General features: G+C 43.4%; 2 protein-coding genes across 2 annotated transcripts; both read left to right on the top strand.

Moving 5' to 3' along the window:
- The first annotated feature begins 66 nt into the window (after positions 1-66).
- LOC107158826 (vomeronasal type-1 receptor 1-like) lies at positions 67-2,781 on the top strand. The gene is made up of 2 exons (XM_015505317.1): positions 67-122; positions 1,902-2,781. Exons 1-2 carry the CDS (start codon positions 67-69, stop codon positions 2,779-2,781), a joined length of 936 nt encoding a protein of 311 aa, XP_015360803.1.
- Positions 2,782-8,258: 5,477 nt separating this feature from the next.
- Positions 8,259-16,962, top strand: LOC107158995 (zinc finger protein interacting with ribonucleoprotein K-like). The gene is made up of 4 exons (XM_015505534.2): positions 8,259-8,453; positions 8,897-8,935; positions 11,017-11,143; positions 12,793-16,962. Exons 1-4 carry the CDS (start codon positions 8,430-8,432, stop codon positions 14,058-14,060), a joined length of 1,458 nt encoding a protein of 485 aa, XP_015361020.1. The 5' UTR covers positions 8,259-8,429; the 3' UTR covers positions 14,061-16,962.
- Positions 16,963-18,521: the final 1,559 nt, after the last annotated feature.

Below are 18,521 nucleotides of genomic sequence, written 5' to 3'. Positions count from 1 at the left end.
GTGAAATGACAAACACTTCCCAGCAAGGCGCTGAGGTCATGGAGTCCCTAAACTTTATCACCTGCCATGCCCAACCTGCAGGATGCTGCCTCAGAACCACTGCAGACAGCACACACAGTCAGGTAAGCAGGGATTTTTTCCTTCTTTGGACAGTTGTAAATTTTATGTGTATCTTGATGCTTCTAATCAGCCATAAAACTAATCTATGGCAATCTATCAGATTAGTCTTTTATTATTTTTTTTCATCCTGAGGTTTTACATTGGTTAGAACTCTGGGTTCTCCATGTTGGAAGTTAGGGAACCCACTCAAGTCTGCTTTCCACACATCTTTTCCGGGCCAGCTCCTACTATCGCTCTGGGCCACCCTCAGCAGGTCCTCCATGCCTGTTGGGTAGGTCTGTGTTCTCTCATCTTGTCCACAGGAGTCTCTGAGCAGGAATATGTTCCTTGATAAGTGTCCCTTCTGTGGCACCAGTGTCCCCCACAAATGGACTCTCTGCTAAAGGGATGTCAGAGGAGACCCTGCAGAGCCTCTGAGGGGTCTTGTCCACTATGTCACTGGCACTCAGTCCCCGGGTCCCAGGTCCATGCTGCGGCCACCGTGCTTTCTCAGGTCAGTAAGTGGAGCCCAAGGGAGTCTGCAGGAGTCCATTTAGAATTCTGTTCTGTTAGAGTCACATTAACATCCCTTAGGGAAAAGGCCTGATTGTGTTTTCCATTTGGGGATAAAAAGGCTACTCAGCAAAAACGTGTGGCTCACCCTGATGAGGAAGAGAAACTGGAGGAAGGCAAAGAGAGCAAAAGGAAATGTGGGTGTCAGCTTCTCCAGTCTGGCTGTATCCCCCTTGGCACCCCGGCTTGTAAGCAGGTTGTGAATGTGCTGAACTGCTGTTTACACCACTATTAATCTGTTCTCTGACTTACCCACCCCATTTGTTCATGAAGCAGAAAATGATATTTCTATTCTTGCCAGGGATACTGTAGATGGGCAGCACACGCCCTGCATGAGGGCTCGGAGCATCTATTTAGATCCCCTGTGTCTGCACACATCCTAGGGTTGTGGGAGACCCTTAGTCTCCTGGCTGTGAATGTCTGCAGTCGTGTCTCAGAACAGCCTCAATGTCCACAGGCTCTGGTTAGTGGGGCTGTGCTGATACACAGCATGGAAATTCTCAGGGCGGGGAGGACTCAAAGTCTCCCACAGTCCCAGGAAGGTGTGGAGCACAGGGTGAGCTAGGCAGACCTGGAGGCTCCGCTGCAGCCTGACCCCTGTCCTCTGGCTCATGTCAGGCTTGCTCTTCTGAAACATCCCTGTTCTCTCCGATCCCTCTGTGTGGTCTACCTCACAGCTGTAGACCTATTGTCATCTTTAGTACACCAGTGAGTTTCAAACTCCCTTTCCTATCTTGTAGATGCTTTCAAGTGGCCAATTGTGAAAATTCTGCAGGTACCACAGTGCCCAGGTGGACAGGGATATGTGCTCTGACCACACCTCCCTCTCAGCTGCCATCCCTATACTTACGTTTCTATCCATTTTTATAGAAAGAAATCATCTGCACATGTCTGTGTCTTGCCATTGCCCTGTAAAATGTATTTTTGAAACAACCTGAGTCAGGGCACAGGGCTCTTCCTCACGCTCACTTTCCCCTTGGAGGGGGCCACTGCAGCTTTGGGCAGCACAGGTCTCACGTTGGGTCTTTGAGTTTCTGGGCATAAAGTCTTGGTCTATTTTTCTGAGAGGGTTTAGTTTATGGTCAGTATTACATTGGGGGATGTATTGATGCCGACACACTTAATCTCATGGGTCTATCTCTTCATCCCCTGCCCTAGGTACAAGCCGACCCTGCGAGTGCTGACGTGATCTGCTCAGCATGGATATGGGGATGGTTTTCCTCACTCAGACAGGGAGTGGGATTCGTGGGAAACTTCTCCCTCCTTGGTCTCTATAATTTCACCTTGCTCACTGGACGCCACTTTAGACCCACAGACGTGATTCTCAATCAAGTGGTACTGGCGAATTCTATTGTTCTTTTGGCTAAAGGAGTCCCCCAGACTCTGGCAGCTCTGGGATGGAAACGTTTCCTGGATGACACGAGGTGTAAACTTGTCTTCTATTTTTATACAGTGAGCACTGGTGTCTCCTTCAGCACTTGGTGCCTGTTCAATGGCTTCCAGGCCCTAAAGCTAAACCCCAGAATTTGCAGATGGATCACGCTCAAGATGAGATCACTACGATCTATCGGCTTCTGCTGCCTCCTCTGCTGGGCCCTGCATCTCGTGATAAATTCATTTCTGCCTTTAATAGTGAAAGGCCCATTGAATAAGAAAAATCTCAGTGTGGATGGGAATCATGGGTACTGTTTCTGGGTAGTGTCAGAGAGACACAGCACCTTATACACTGTCCTGTACTTCTCCCCCGACTTGTTGAGTCTGGTCCTCATGGCCTGGGCCAGCGGCTCCATGGTCCTTGTCCTGCACAGACACAGGCAGCAGGTTCAGCACATCCACAGCCACGTCCTCTACCCCCCACCTTCTCATGAGGCCAGAGCCACACGCACCATCCTGATCCTGGTGAGCTCCTTTGTGGCCTTTTATTCCGTCTACACTGTTTTGACCATTTGGATGACTCTTGCCCCCAGGAGAGGCCAGTGGGTCATGAACAGCTCTGTGCTGGTGTCCTCGTGTGTCCCAGCACTCAGCCCCTTTGTGCTCATCGTCAGTGACACCCGCGTCTCTCAGGTCCTCTCTTACTGCAGAGCAAGGACACATGGTGTCTCCTAATCCACCTGCCTGGTTAGCGGTCTGTTGTCTTGGATGTACTTGAATGTCCATGTCATCATCTGCTCATGTTTGAAGAGCCCTTATGTCAATACTGTCTGATACTATGGCAAATGACGTGGCCATATCTTCTGTAGTGTCATTCTACACCAGACTAACTACGAACACTGTGCACATAATTAAACAAGGATTTATCATTCTAACCTTAGGTTTCTCAGTAAAGAATGTTCAGGATGTTTTATTTATTTTTTTCATTTATATGTTTTGTTTGTTCAGGATATTTTAAAAGAATGTAATGGAGGAAATTTCTGAGTTTAATGTCCAGGAAAGTTTTTTATTTTCATTTTTTTTAGAAACTCACTGAAGGCTTTTTTCATGTTTCTCTCTGTTTTTTAATTGATTTATTTTAATTGACCAATATTTATTATGTGTATTTATCGGACTCAGTGGGATGTTCTGATCTATTTACACATTGTATAAAGATTAAATCACCTAGTTAACATGTCCAACATCTCAGAAACTTATTTCTGGTGAGGATCTTAAAAAACCTGTTGTTTTAGAAATTTTGAAATGCAAAGTACATTATTAACAACAGTGATCATAAATCGTTTTCCCAATAATTTTTGAGCTCACTTTTTTGGCAGGGGAATGAACTGCATGAGCAGTGTGAGGAAGGCACTTCCAGCCTCAGGGGAGTGGGCTGAGTCTCAAGTGCTTGGAGTGCAGACAGGTGGGGAGGTCAGCAGGACAGGAGGGACAGGGAGGTCTCTTGGCAATCACTTAGGACAGCTGAGGAAATCTGAGTGGCTGTTTAAGATGATGGGCAGTGAAGGGATTCAGTTGAGAGACTGAAAATATCAGAAGTCCTCACTGCGTGGTACTGCTGTGCTGTGTGTGGAGGCACAGCCTGAAATCCCAGCTACTCTGGAGTCTGAGGCAGGAGTGTGGGTTCCAGGTCTACCTGGAGAACTTCACGACCCTGTCTCAAAATGGAAAAAAAAGGTGGAGTGTCTTGGGAAGTAACTCAGTGATAAAGCACCCCTGCATTCAATCCCTAGTACCAAAATGTAAAGTATTAGATATTTAATTTAAGTAGTGTTATTTATTTCTAAAAATAGCACTATAAGTCTTTGATATTGTGGTTTACGTCAAATGTATAGTATACTACTTAGCCCTCGATGAAAACACACCTTCAATTGCTAATGGATAACATTAAGCATCTAAATTGCTTATAAAATGTCTCTTGCCTAGTTTTACTAAAGTGAAAATTCTCAATGCACAAAATTTTATAGAATAAAATCTGACGTTTGAAAGTCTATCTCCAGAAAATTGAGCATGCTTTTCTCTGCTTTAAAAATGTATTCAATATTTTATTGTCTGAAATTCTAACATCTTACTCATGTTTCTATGATCATGAGCAAACATTTGCAATTATACAGTGTAGTGAAATGCTAATACTTATTTCATATCAATATTATGAGCTCATGTATGTTGCAAAATTATCACTCTTTTATTTATATCTTGTTTTTAAAATAAAATACACATTTTCTGTAATTATTTCCTGTTTATTTTAAAGGAACAGTGAGTCAAATTTACCATTCATTTTCCCTTTGATTTCAAATTTAAACTCAGGATATGGTTTATGGCTTTCTATCTCACATTTATAAAGTATAAACCATGTATGGAAAGGTAATCTAATGGGAAACTCATATTGTCTGGGCTTTTTCTGTTGATCTTTCTTTTCTTTCAAATTCAACTTTCCTGAACACTGTGTTGATATTTCAAAAGGGATTCTATCTCTTGATTTACAAATCAAACTTTTACCAACTTAAATTTGGTGCATAATTTTTGAAAAGTATTTTTAAAGCTCTATCAGGAATCCTGCAACTCCACTGGTATTCCTTCCTTTTTTGAGTTGGTTTATGTGATTGCTAGAAAGCTTCAGAATTCATACCCATCCTTACATAGCTGCAATTACTAACAGTGGGACCAGTGATGTCTTACAGAGCCCCATTCACTCCTGAGCACTTGTTTTGTTGTTGTTGTTGTTGTTGTTCCTGCAATATTTTGTTGGCATGTTGCAAGGCGATCATTACAGCCTGACTATAGTCCATGACACTGCACACCTTGTACACACCTCCATGTCTGATAACCAGGTGGGCAGACGAGATGTGGAGAGAAAAGGGAATTCCCAGGCCACACGATTTAGGGTATTCTTCAGGAGTGATAGAGTAATGACAGTTGGTTTGACCACTTGCACAGGTGTTGGGGTTTGGAGCTGTCTGTAGTTGTCTGGTTCTTGAACCTGGGTTGATTTAGAGCAAGGTGATATTGGCTTGCTGTGTGAGAATTAGATAACGATGTGGGTGGAGCCATGGTCCTGGATCAGCAGTCTGCACATGAAAAGCAGCTCTATAGTAGCTAACTTTCCGGAGACAGCAGAATAGCCTTTAGTTCATTCCTGTGATTAATGGGCACCTAACAGAGAAGCACAGAACTTAAGAAAACACTGAATCGTTGTTTGTGTGGTTGCTTGGATTCATTTATTGGAAATAATGGGAAAATGATAATGGGGACTTTAAAGAATAGGTCACAGTTTCTGTAATAAACACTTTCCGTTGAGTGAAAAAGGATGAACACTAAAACTATATGGAGTCCTTGTAGATTATCCTATAACTAGAGTCCATATTAATATGGCATTATAAAAGAAAATGCATCTAAAAAGTTGCTGAAATCTCTATCAATGTGTTGGTAAAGTTGGAAAGTATATTGATGGAATGAGATATGTAATAGTTTCTTGGTGCATCTCTAGAGTCAAGCTGGCAGGTCCATCTTATATGTGGTTAGAATATATAAACTGACAATTTATGAACATATATATAAAGATTACTGGTATTTGTGTTAATCAAGGGGAAGGAGTGATCATGGTGTGTCATGTAGGCAAGAGGTCATTTTTTTCAATTCTGGAGGACTACAGTCACAGAGAAAATAGCATAATCAGAGTATTGCTAAGCACACAGTAAGCTCAGAAACACAATAGAATCCCTGGCATCAAAGACAGCAAATATTTACTGTGTTCAATTCATGCATAGAAAGGCAGACCAGGAAAATCCTTTGGGGTGGAGGTTTTAATGTTCAGGGTAGTGTTATTTATAGTGTAAAGGGCAACATCACCTTCAACAATGAAGCCTTAGTCTGGGGAAATGACATCAGGGACATGGAGTTTCAGTGTTCTTCATACATAGTCAGAATAATGTAGCTCTCATGGTTGGTTTAAACAGTAAGTTACTTGAGGAATTTGGGACTCCAGATTATAAACCATGGAACGCACCCAGACCATTAGTAAAAAGGCCAAGCAGCAACAGAATGATGTGCAGTCACTTGTTAGAAGAGGGTGTATGGTAATTTAGGTTCAAATGGGGTTCATGTCTAGGGAATCACAAGAGTGGTCCGAAGGCAAAAACAAGAGCAGGTAAAGGACAGGGCCAGAGCCTCTAATGGGTTTTCTAGACAAAAACAAGGTAGGGAAAGTTTAGTATGGGCTAGTTTCTACAATTGAAGGATTGTGTTGGCCTTTGGAACATATAAACCATCCCTTATTTTATGGTACATAGAATTTTGATCAAAAGAAATGGCTCCCTTAGGTGGAAGGTCTGTCTGCACATTAAAAGTAAACTCAGACAAATTGACTTGAAAAAGAGAGTTAAAAAAGAAAAAAACAACTTTGGTTATGGCTGTCTATCCCTCTGAAGATGGCAGACCTTCTCCCTTGAATGTGTATTTCTTACTTTATTCCAAAATCTGTTTCTCCCAATGTAGACCACATCCTGCATTGAATGCATATTGACTTTATAAGATCTTCACCCTTCTTTAACATTATTTTTATGTTCTTTTCAACTTGTTTGCTACCTTACTTTTATATGACCACTTTGTGGCCCTGCTGGCCTCCCAGTCTGTGGCAGGAACCCTCCACTAAGTGTTGAATCCTAGAAACAAGGGTCTTGTGGGCACCTCACAGGGTGGGTTTTCTGAAAGAGGCTATCCTTAATCTCCTGTGTTACCCAAGACATTCTGCTAGTTCTTCCTGCTGTGCCACTGAACTCAATGGTTCCGTCTCCCTGGGATCTGAATCAGAACAGAACACCAAGAACAGTTGTCATAGAATAAAGTTTTTTTGCAGCAAATAAGGATACCCCTCATAAAATCACCTCAGGGGGAGCTGCAGTTTATTTGGGCGGGGAATGAATATTCAGAAAAGGGAAGGTGCTCATCATGTGCACAGTGCAGGGACAATCCTACACAGGTACAGTATGATAATGTGCCCCTTCCTATGTCCCATGTTATGGAAATGAGCTCCAGATCTTACTCAGGTAAAGATTTTGGTATTATAATTGAAAGAAAATGACCACAACACTCGGAGCAACCAAGAGATCTTTATTGCAGCAGTGCACAAAGAGAAAAGAAGGAAGGAAAGAAGTGGGAGGGGGCAGCTGGGGAAGGCTTTTATAGTCCTTTTGCTGTGCTGCCTAAATCTAACAGGGTCTCTGGGTCTGCAAGCTGCCTTGTTGGCACACAAGGGGGTTAAGTGCTCGGCCTTGAGCAGGGGCTTGGGGTTTGGGCTTGAAGCACACAGGTGATAAAGAATCAGACAGAGGGTTTGAGTGGCCAGGTCATCCTGCAGCTAACTTTGTTTGGCCTGCCCTGCAGACAGCTTACTCAGCCTGTCCTGCACCTAACAATAATGAAGTAAATTTTCATCTTTTGGTCACTTGTGCAATATCCTTAAGGTATCTTATGTAATATCATCTCTGAAAAATAAATTTAAGAAAATGTATTGGAACAACTTACTTGCGGGGGGCTCAAGGTACAGAAATGGGAGGGAGTCTATCTTCTACTTTTCCTGGCTATTAAATGGTATAGACAGTCTGCATCCCGTTTTTCTCAGGCTGGTGGTAAGGAAAAGCCTGCAACCTGCTTTATCAGGCTGCCTCTCCGCTAACAGGTGTGCAGACATGCTTGCCATGTGTGATTTGAGCTGGCACCTCCAAGGGGACAGAGAGGAAGGGGATAATGAGTTGCCATGAACAGTGGGGAGACAGGGGTTAGAAGGCCTTGCAGAGGAGCAACCATCTCGTAACAGAGGGCAGGCAGGAAGCATGGGAACACGCGCGGGCCTAGAGGACAGTCCCTGCAAGCTGTAACCAGCGGTAGCCGCAGAGGCCAAGTCCCCACCGTTATGGCCAGGGCTAGCCCAGAAGGCTTGACCTGCTGCTCCATCGGTATTCAAGTCCTCCCGGCAGGCTCAAGCCTAGTTCTCGCCTGCAGAGCGCCTGCGTGGATGCAGAGCCCCCCCCCCAGCTCCTCCCGCTCGCAGGTCTCCCTGGAGCCCCGGGCACTACCTTACCCAGAATGCCCTGCCCCACTGAGACGCTAAGCCAATGAGCGCCCAGAGAGGAGTGTTTCCGGCGTGGGCCATTGTGTGGGCGGGACTTCCGGCGTGGCTCCGCCGGCGCTGGTCTTAGCGGTCTTTGGGTTTGTCCGAGCTGTCGGAGCTTTGTCCTCCGGGAAGCGACAAGGCTGGGCTGGCGTCCGGAGGGGTCCGAGGGGCGGTGGCCACTTTGTCCGTGTCCCCGTCGCACGCGCAGAGGCCCATGGCCGAAGCCGGCCCCGCTCGGGTAAGTGGTCCTCCCCGCCGCGCTGTGCTCGCCTCCCCACATAGTGTCCGAATGAGGGGCTCTGCCCCGTGCCGCAGGCCAGGCTCTGTCCAGCCCGGTCGGGGCTCGTGAATGAGGTGAAGCGGGAAACTACGCCTCGTATTAACGCTGTAATGGCAAGACGGAGAGTTCTACCTTTGTCCTTAGGTCGTTGGTAGCCACCGAGAACTGCGCACAGAAGAGGTACCTAGTCTGACTTCAAACTTTTCCAGAAGCTTCTCACTATTAGGACCAGAAGGAGGGGTTCAAGGCCTGAGAGCTGCTACGAGTGAGCACTGAGGCGCCAACATAATGAAAGCCTCCTCAAGTCACCTGGCGTCCAGCTGGGAACAAGTACAGCAGGGGCTGAGCCTCTGGAGCCCTGCCATGATCATCTGCCTCTCATGACCTCCCTCTTCCTACAGGTTTCCATGAGTGCAGAAGCCCATAGGGACCTCACTCAGGTGAGTAGGGTATGACACAGGCTTTCACTGATCCTGACACCAGCCCTCCGACTACCCCCCCCCAAGGATTTTTTTTTTTTTTTTAATGAATCCCTTCTCTTGATGCTCGTCGTTCCTTGGACCAAAGGACCTTTAACAAACCCAAGCCTAAGATCCTAATTCTATTTGGGAGTTATTTTAGGTAGTTTCTATAGAGATATGAAAAGCTTTCCCCTAATGCATATGTGCTTGGAGGTGAAGCTGAGCTGGTTCATGGAGTTCCAGGTTTCTTTTCTATTTCAGAGGATCTAAAAGTAGCAGGGCAGGATTCAGAGCTGACTGTCAGAATTTGTGGCAGCAGTGGGAGTTGTAGAGAAGGGAAAGAAGATGATCTGATGGTGGTCTCATCAGCCTCCATGTTATGCCATGGAGAACTCGGTCAGGATGAGGGACACAATAGGAAGGCCAGGGAAGACGCTACCATAATACTCTAGGTAAGTGCTGATAGTGGCTTGAACCAGTAAGGCTACTGTGGAGGTAAGAGAAGTGGTAGGATTCTGGATTCATTTTCTTAATTAGGCCTGCCTGGATTTTCAGATTTTGAGGATGAGAGAGGGGGAGACAGAAAGATACTATTGAGGCATTACTTCGGGCTTTTGGAGTTTAGTATCTGGAAGAATGGAAACTCCATCAGCTGGACTGTAAAGTTACCAGTAAGGTTTATTTCACTGAGGATATCAGAATTTTGGTTTTTAGGTACTTACATCTAAGATGTTGGATGAACAATTAGTAGAGACATCAAGTTCTGGCCACATTGGTTTGGAATTTGGGGAATGGTTTAAGATGGAGACATCTAAAAGATATAGTTAGTGTTTGACCCATAACTAGGAGGAATTATATTTGTCATAATAGTAGTGCTGTCCACAGCCCAGGTAAGGGAAAATGGAGCTGTGCCTGGGTCTTGTACTTGGACACCTGAGTAGACATGGTAAGCATCATAAACAGATATGGAGAGAGAATTGACCATGGAAGGGCATGACAAAATAGATTATCTGGTAGGTGGCTAAGGCTTCTAAGGCATAAGGGAGATAGAATGGTTACAGAAACAGAAATAATTAGAAGATGACACCAAGGCCATGACTGAATTTTTCTTCCCCTCCAAATTTCATACATTGAAATTCTAATCCCAGAGGGAGCTAATCCTAATCCTAGAGCTGAGGCCTGTGAGAGGTAATTAAATCATGAGGATGGAGTCCTTGTGTCTGGTATTAGTGAATGCCCTTTTAAGAAGAGGTCAGAGAATAGCTAGTGCTCTTTTCACTATGTGGAGATACAAGGGGAAGTCAGCAGTCTACAGCCTGAAAGAGGACTCTCACCAGAACCTGACCATGATGGCACCCTGAATTCAGCCTCCAGATCTGTGAGAAATTCCTGTTGTTAATAAGCTACCCAATGAGTAGTGTTTTGTTACAGCAGCACAATTGAAGATACTCAGTCTAGTGCTCATTCACCATGCTACAGGCTCACCAGGATCGTCCACTCAAGCAGATAGCTAAGTTTGGGGGCACAGTGATCATCTGTGAGTGTCACTGGGTCTGGAGTAGAATGTCATTGAGGCTCTGAGGTACTTTGGTCACTGAGTTTGAGGGTTAAGAGTAAAAGGAAATCTGTGACTGGTAAGTGGACATCAAAATCAGTAGAAATAGAGGACAAGAGTTGTTTGAAATCCTTAAGTGATCCTGGGTAGCTGAGATTGAAGCAAGGAGCAGAATCAGACAGCCAGGCCTTCCGGCAGGATCCTGGGCTGCATGTTTCTGGAGGCACATCTGGAGGACCACTGAGGAATGGTCTAAGAGAAGGGGATACCGCATTACACGCCAAGTCCACAGTGAAGATGGTATCTTCCTGCCCACCTTCCTGATGGCTATGGGAGGACACAGTGATACTGGGACCATGACAGTGAGCTTCAGAGGCACTGGGGTGTGGTACTCCTCTGAGATAGGAATGTAGGAAGAAAGGCAAACAGGATGGACAAGCAAGTGGATGAATTGGAATTCTAGAGGAGAAGTTTATTGTGGAGTGACCTTTCCCCATCATGGCAGGACTGTGTGACCTTTGAGGACGTGGCCATTTACTTCTCACAGGAAGAATGGAGACTACTTGATGAGGCTCAGAGGCTTTTGTACCTCAGTGTGATGCTGCAGAACTTTGTACTCACAAGCTCACTGGGTAAGGCTCTTACACTCACCCTAGTGTCTCTGTCCTCCTTTTCCCCCAAACAGATTCACCTTTTCCAGGCCTTACAATCTGTTAAATTCTCCAGTTTCTTGGCATATGTGCTATGGACGCCAGCACTGAGCTAACACACGTGCCCTGTGTGGTCTGGGAGTTAAGTATCTTGCATTCAGGCTAATGGATCTCAACTTTTTCCCGTCTCTCTGGCTATGTCCAGAATCATGATACCTTTTTTCACAGCTCCCCCACCCCTCACCTTTTGCTGGTTGACCTTTTCTTGTGACTGCTTGTGGCATAACAGGCGTTGTCATAGTCCATACTTGGAACCATGGAACCATGGGCTATTATTATCATACCCCCCCCCCCACACACACACACACACTTTTTTTTTTTGTAGTTGTAGATGGACAGAATGCCTTTTTTATTTTATTTTATTTATTTTATTTTTTAATGTGATGCTGAGGATCAAATCCAGTGTGTCACACATGCTAGGCAAGCATTCTGCCACTGAGCTTGAGCTACAGCCCCAGTCCCCGTATCCCTCTTTTTAAAATAATTTTTATTTTTCTCTCCTATGGTCTGTTGTATCCTGAGATGATCTGTATCTCTGTTGGCACTTTTATCTTTTTTTTCCTATGGACCCTGCTTCAAAAAGGTCCCATGTAGTGATAGTACTTACAGTGTGGGGAGAAACCTGGTTCCTTCATAGAGTGAACATGATTTCAGAAGAGGCCTGGGCCTGATGTGTGGCACATAGAAAGTAGCATAACATCCAGGCTATTTTCAAATCATAAAAGGAACCTGTCCTCTGTCCACCACTGTTTTGGTGCAGGTACCACTAGCCAAACTTCATTTCCATGTTTTCTTCCCCATACATCTCAATTTTTTATGGGAGGGTGGTGGTTTACCAGGGATTGAACTCGGGGGTGCTTAACCACTGAGCCACATCCCCAGACCTCTTTTGTATTTTATTTAGGTTCTCATTGAATTGCTGAGGCTAGCTTTGAACTCATGATCCTCCTGTCTCAGCCTCCCAAGCTGTTGGGATTACAGGCATGCACCACTGCACCCAGCCATGAACTTTTTTGATTTCTCATTTCATGTAACTTCCAGCACCCATCCATCCACATCTTTCTGGTCTTCATGCCTCATCTGTTCTTTTATACTGCTCTATGCAGTGTTTTCCAGCACTACCTCACACACGCTGATAAAGTGTTCACATACATTACATTAACCTGAATACTTGCCACTCACTTTTGTGTGGATGTTCCTGGGCTTGGAGTCAACCCACCATCTGTATGGCATGTACCTGTTACTAGCAAACAGCATCCTGCTGAAGGCTGTGTGGTGAGTTCTAGAGATATGGCCACAGTGTGAAAGCAGCTTAAGGCTGTATGCAGAGGAGTGAGTTGAAGACTACTTCTCCTTATGACCCATCCATCTTTGTAATCTTCAATTGGTAAGGCCTCCCCAATTCTGTGACTTTGAGAGACATCATATTACCATATAGCCCCTTCCTCATCCTGTCCCTATATCTCTTATTCATAGAAAAAATCTTGGAATCATTGGTAGAGTGTGCATGATGGGGCCTCCTCCTTCACACATAGTCATCATACATTTCATTAGCAATTCTCTGCTTTCAGGTTGTGGGCATGGAACAGAGGATGAAGAGATACCTTCTGAGCAGAAGGTTTCAGTGGCAGTTTCACAGGTCAGGACTTCTAAGGCAGGTTCATCCATGCAGAAGACTTACCTCTGTGAAAAATGTTTCCCAATTCTGCAGGACATTTTGCACCTGGATGATCTACCTGGGCAGAAATTCAGAATTGGGACATATGCAGATCTTCACCAGCACCAAAAGCATCACAGTACAAAGAAGCTCTTGATGAGGGACATTGAAAAATCCTCGTATTTGAAACACTTCCTATTCCGCATGTCAAGGAAGCCCTTTGCCAGTTGGGAGATTGAGAAGGACCTCCCAGCCATGTGGAGCCTTGTCAAGTCCCCAGCATTTCCCAGTAGTGAAAAGCCCAATAATACCTCCAAGGGTGGGGAGGACAGTCATAGTCATAAAAGTTACACGTCAAGAGAATGTGGGAATTCTGTCAGCCACAAGCACACTCTTGTTCACCGCCCCAAAGTTACCACTGGTAAAAAGCTTTATGAGTGCAGCAAATGTGGGAAAACCTTCCGTGGCAAGTACTCACTTGATCAGCACCAGAGGGTACACACTGGAGAAAGGCCTTGGGAGTGCAGTGAATGTGGGAAATTCTTTAGCCAAACCTCCCACCTGAATGATCACCGGAGAATTCACACTGGAGAAAGGCCTTATGAGTGCAGTGAATGTGGAAAATTATTTAGACAAAACTCCAGCCTTGTTGACCACCAGAAAATTCATACTGGAGCAAGGCCTTATGAGTGCAGTCAGTGTGGGAAATCCTTTAGCCAAAAAGCCACCCTTGTTAAACACCAGAGAGTTCACACTGGAGAAAGACCTTATAAGTGTGGTGAGTGTGGGAATTGCTTTAGTCAAAGTGCCATTCTTAATCAGCACCGCAGAATTCACACTGGAGCAAAGCCTTATGAGTGTGGTCAGTGTGGGAAATCCTTTAGCCAAAAAGCTACACTCATTAAACACCAGAGAGTTCACACTGGAGAAAGGCCTTATAAATGTGGCGAATGTGGGAAATCCTTTAGTCAAAGCTCCATCCTTATTCAACACCGGAGAATTCACACTGGAGCGAGACCCTATGAGTGTAACCAGTGTGGAAAATCCTTTAGCCAAAAGTCTGGCCTCATTCAACATCAGGTAGTTCACACTGGAGAAAGGCCTTATGAGTGTGACACGTGTGGGAATTCCTTTAGTCAGTGTTCTAGCCTCATTCACCACCAAAAATGTCACAACGTGTAGGGGCATCATGAAAGCAACAAATACAGAGAAGTTTTCAGCCCAAGGTTTAACAGCTCCTGAAAGCCCACACTTGAAAAAGGCCTTAGACCTGTAGGCAGTGTCATCTTTTTCAGAGAGGCTTTGTGAAGGAACCACCTGCCTAAAGTCAAACATACTTCCTAATACCCACTGAGGGCAGTGTCCCCGTGTGTGCATGCATGAGTGAGCCTTCCGGGAGCTGCCATGCACTTCTCAACTGATGGGGGCCATGTCAAGAGTTAAGTCACTGCCGCTTTCTCTGGTAGAAGGCATCTTCCTCTACCACTCTGCACAGTGTCCATCAGTCAGTGGAGCATGTGAGGGAAGGCAAATGCTTATTCCCTGGAGGAAGTCTGGAACAACCTGGGCCTTCAAGGAGAGTTCTTTCCCTTTTCTGACTGATTAAAGCACACACATAACCTAGTTTTTACCGTGAAAACCTGGTCTGCAGTCTGCTGGAGGCTTTCAGGAATGGCTGATTTTCTTCATCAAGAAGTTGTTTTTTCAGTCTCACATGACAGTTGGGTTAATTTTTTCAGCCTTCTATTTACCAAATGGTAACTACCTGCCTTGCATTTCTCTTGATTGTGTGCTAATAAATGCCTTATTGTTAAAGCTACCTTTAATTATGGGGTTGAGTTTACGATGTGAGGAGGCTGGAAGACACTTTGTGCTATTTGAAAGGATGGACAGCTTTCCTGGGTCAACTGTGTTCTTCAGGGACAGTAAAATGACAGTTCTCATTTTGCTTTCAGGCTGGTTTGTATTGCTGCCCTAGACAACATGGGAAATAATGCAGGAATTTTGCCCTGATTGGAGGCTTGGATGGTCACAATTTTCTATGAGACTATAGGTCCACCTGGGGAGAGGCCAGCTGTTGTGACAGGTTTCTATGATTGGGTGAAGAGAATGAATTCACTCTCTTGTTCCCAGAGGATGTTGTTTTGCAATGCACATGTGGAGGAGAAAATGTTCACAGGGCTTTACAAGAAGCCATGTGCCCTGATACCAATCATTCCATTTCATAGATTGGTGTCACTCATATGATGGCTGGAGCCAGCTGTGAACCTTAATTGGTTTAGAAATCATAAATACTGGGTGTGGAGAAGGCACTTACAGTAAACTGCATGAAATGTGCCTCTTGCAAAGGTGCATCCACATATCTTCCAGTGATTGAGCATTCACAGGACCTAGAGGTCTGTGTATGCCCAATAGCTGTGGTCATTGTCAAGAAAAATAAAGGTTTTGTGGAATCATATTGTCTTTCTGGGTTGTTCACCTGAAGTGCATTGCTGTAGAAGCAGGAAAATAAGGAGATCATGGTGATCCTACAGTCCAGGGTTATAGCTCTGGTGATCCTGTCAGTGTTCTGTTGTTTGATATTACAACAGCATTCCTTATTGCACCAATATAGAGCTGCCCTTTCCCATGCATGAGGACAGAGATAGTGGAATCAACATGGGCTTATTACCAGAAAAATAGTTTAGGCTTTGAATTTGGTTTTGGAATCACTTTTTATAAACTTACTTATATATAGTTACTTGGAATAACTGATGTTTATGGTGTATAATTTGAAAAGTTTTGTTTCATAAATTCCTGAAACCATTGTAGTGATCATAAATATATCTACAGTTTACCTCATGCCATATTATCTCCCCATATTCCCCAGGTTTGCAAGTATCCAGTAATTTACTTTTATTCACATGACAATAACTTGTGAATGAAATATTTTATGAATGCAATTACACATTTTTTGCTACATGATTATTTTGAGAAAGAATCATCACTACTGCTTATATGAACAGTTCATCCTTTTTGTTGCTGAGTCATATTCAGTTCTATGGATATGCTATTGTTTATTTTTTATCAATTTATTTATTTATTTATTTATTTGTGCTGGGGATTGAACCCAGGGCCTTGTGCATGCAAGGTAAGCACTCTACCAACTGAGCTATGTCCCTAGCCTTTATTCTCCCGTCACTTAATGGGCAGTTGGATTATTTCCTGTTTGGGGATGTTAAAAACAAAGCTACTGTGAATACAGGCATAGGATTCTTAATGTGCATATGTGGTTTATTTCTCCTGCGAAAATAATTCAGAGTATGTGTTTTGCATTAAAAAAAAAAACTGTCAAACTGATCTAGACTTATTGTACTCACTGAATTCCCACCAACAATATGTGGACATTTCTGTCCTTCCACCTCTAGCCAGTACTTGAAATGATTAGTCTTTTAAATTTGAGCTGTTTTAATGTATTGTGGCATCTCACTGTAGTTTTAATTGCATTTTTCTGATGTTTCATAATGTTGGGAATGTTTTATTTGCCACTTATGTATCTTCTTTTAAAAAGGCTATCTTTTTGCCTATTTTAAAATGTGTGTTGGTGATGTAGTTTTCACTAACAAATAGACATGTATAACAAGAACATGTTGGAACTTACTCATTCTTCAGTAAATGAGGGTCTTTGCTAAATAGGAAATTGTTTTTGAATGTTGGAAAAATATTTTCTCAATTTTTTTTGCCTATTTACAGTGCAGGAACTTACAGTAAACCGCAGTCATAGACACTATATGTTTTAAGCATTTTGTGCATTATTAGTAACAGCAAACCCTCTTTTTAGAATTTGTCAATTACCCTAGTAAAATACTCTCACCATGGCCAATTCAAGTTCTAAAATGATGTCACTGAACATAGAGTTGGGAAGAGATATGCAATAGCACATAATTATGTTTTATTCTCATCATACTGATATAGTAGTCACAAATATACAGATGTAAAACAGTAAAATAATTAGAAAGTAACAACTTTTGAGTATCACCTTAGATTTTTCAAGGTAGCTTGATGTGTAATTGTCATACAATAAACTATGCATATTTAAAGTGTATAATTCCTGTTTTTATGTCAGTACTCAGGGTTTTTTTTTTTCAGTTTCCTACAAAATTGACTTGTTCCTTAAGACATATTTGTTTGATTTCAGTTAATTATATATGACTTTTACATACATAATTTTAGTAGTTCCATAAATCCCTACTATCTACAAATACCATTAGGGTTTAAAACATTATTCATTTATTGAGATTTCTGGGTCTTTTGTTCATCAAAATTTCCCACATTCTGTATTTGGTTATTTTGCATTTTTCTGATGTCACTAAACATACTAACTCTCTATATACCCTTTGCACTAGATATTTAATTAGATGAAGAGAACCAAAATAATGCACATAGTTAAAAGAGGGAATTTGTTAGATTGTCTTACATGATAGGTGCTGGATCATCCCACAAAGGCTATTGACAGGCTGGAGAGGTGGGGAGAATAGTAGCTATCCAGTCCAAGAAACCGGAACCCCCACCAAGGGGATGAATTAATGTTGCAGACCCAGCCAGAAGTTGGAGGCCTGAAAGCCCCCTGGAGAGTCACTGATGGGAGTTTGAGTTCAAAGACTGAAGAATTGTAATCTGATGTTCACGGGTGAGGCAGCAGCCAAAATCATCATCATCATCAGCAGCAGCAGCAGCAGCAGCAGCAGCATGTGCTTAAGAGAAACCAAGCTTGCACATACGGGAACGTCCCCCTTGTCTGCTTTTTGTTCTGTCTGGGCCCTAGCCTATTAGATTGTGCTTCTCATATCAGGGTGGGTCTTTCCCTCAGTTGGTTGACCCACAAGACAATTGTTTCTGAAAAAACTCACACAAACACAGTCAGAAATGTGCTTTACTAATTCTCTAAGCATCTCTTGATTTAGTCAAGCTACAACCAAAATTAACTATCATTGATCTTGTAGGGTTTTTTGTTTTGTTTGTTACTAGGTATTGAATCCAGGGGTGCTCTATCACTGATCTACATCCCAAGACCTTTTAAATTTTATTTTGAGATAGGATCTCACTAAATTGGTCATCTCAAATTTGCAGTTCTCCTGCCTCAGTCTCTAAGTTGCTGGCATTACAGTCATGTGCCATTATACCCAGCACTACCACAGATGTTAATAAGAGGTTTGATTTAAGTCTGATTCCACAGGTGAGTATGTAATAGTGACACACCTGTGCAGTCTTTTTTCCCCCTTTTGGCCTATCTATTCATGGGGTAAAAGCTAAGACACTCTATACTTTAAGGATTATCTTCATATTGTGCAATTTGCTATCAAGCCATAGTCCTGTATGGAAACAAAAACATTTCAGGTATTGAATTTTGCAGTGTTGTGGGGCAGGTTGCTCAGAAAACACAGCAAGTCTGAGTTATGTCCAAATTGAAGAGTCTTTATTCTGATCAGCCAGCACTGCTCCCTGCAGGACCAAGTTGTCTCTGCAGGAAACAGTCTTGAGCCTCACATTTTTAGGATATTTAAAGGCAAAAACTGCAAAAACCACATCTGGGTTGATGTAGCTGCAAGCAAGGAGGTACAGAAGCTGCATTGGGCAGTTAACAAGGCAATGCAATGGGTACAT

Source organism: Marmota marmota, unplaced genomic scaffold (assembly GCF_001458135.2).
Source record: "Marmota marmota marmota unplaced genomic scaffold, marMar, whole genome shotgun sequence".
In the NCBI taxonomy this organism is placed as follows: domain Eukaryota; kingdom Metazoa; phylum Chordata; class Mammalia; order Rodentia; family Sciuridae; genus Marmota; species Marmota marmota.
The sequence above is the reverse complement of the archived record's forward strand: the minus strand, read 5'-3'. Positions and strand labels throughout refer to the sequence as shown.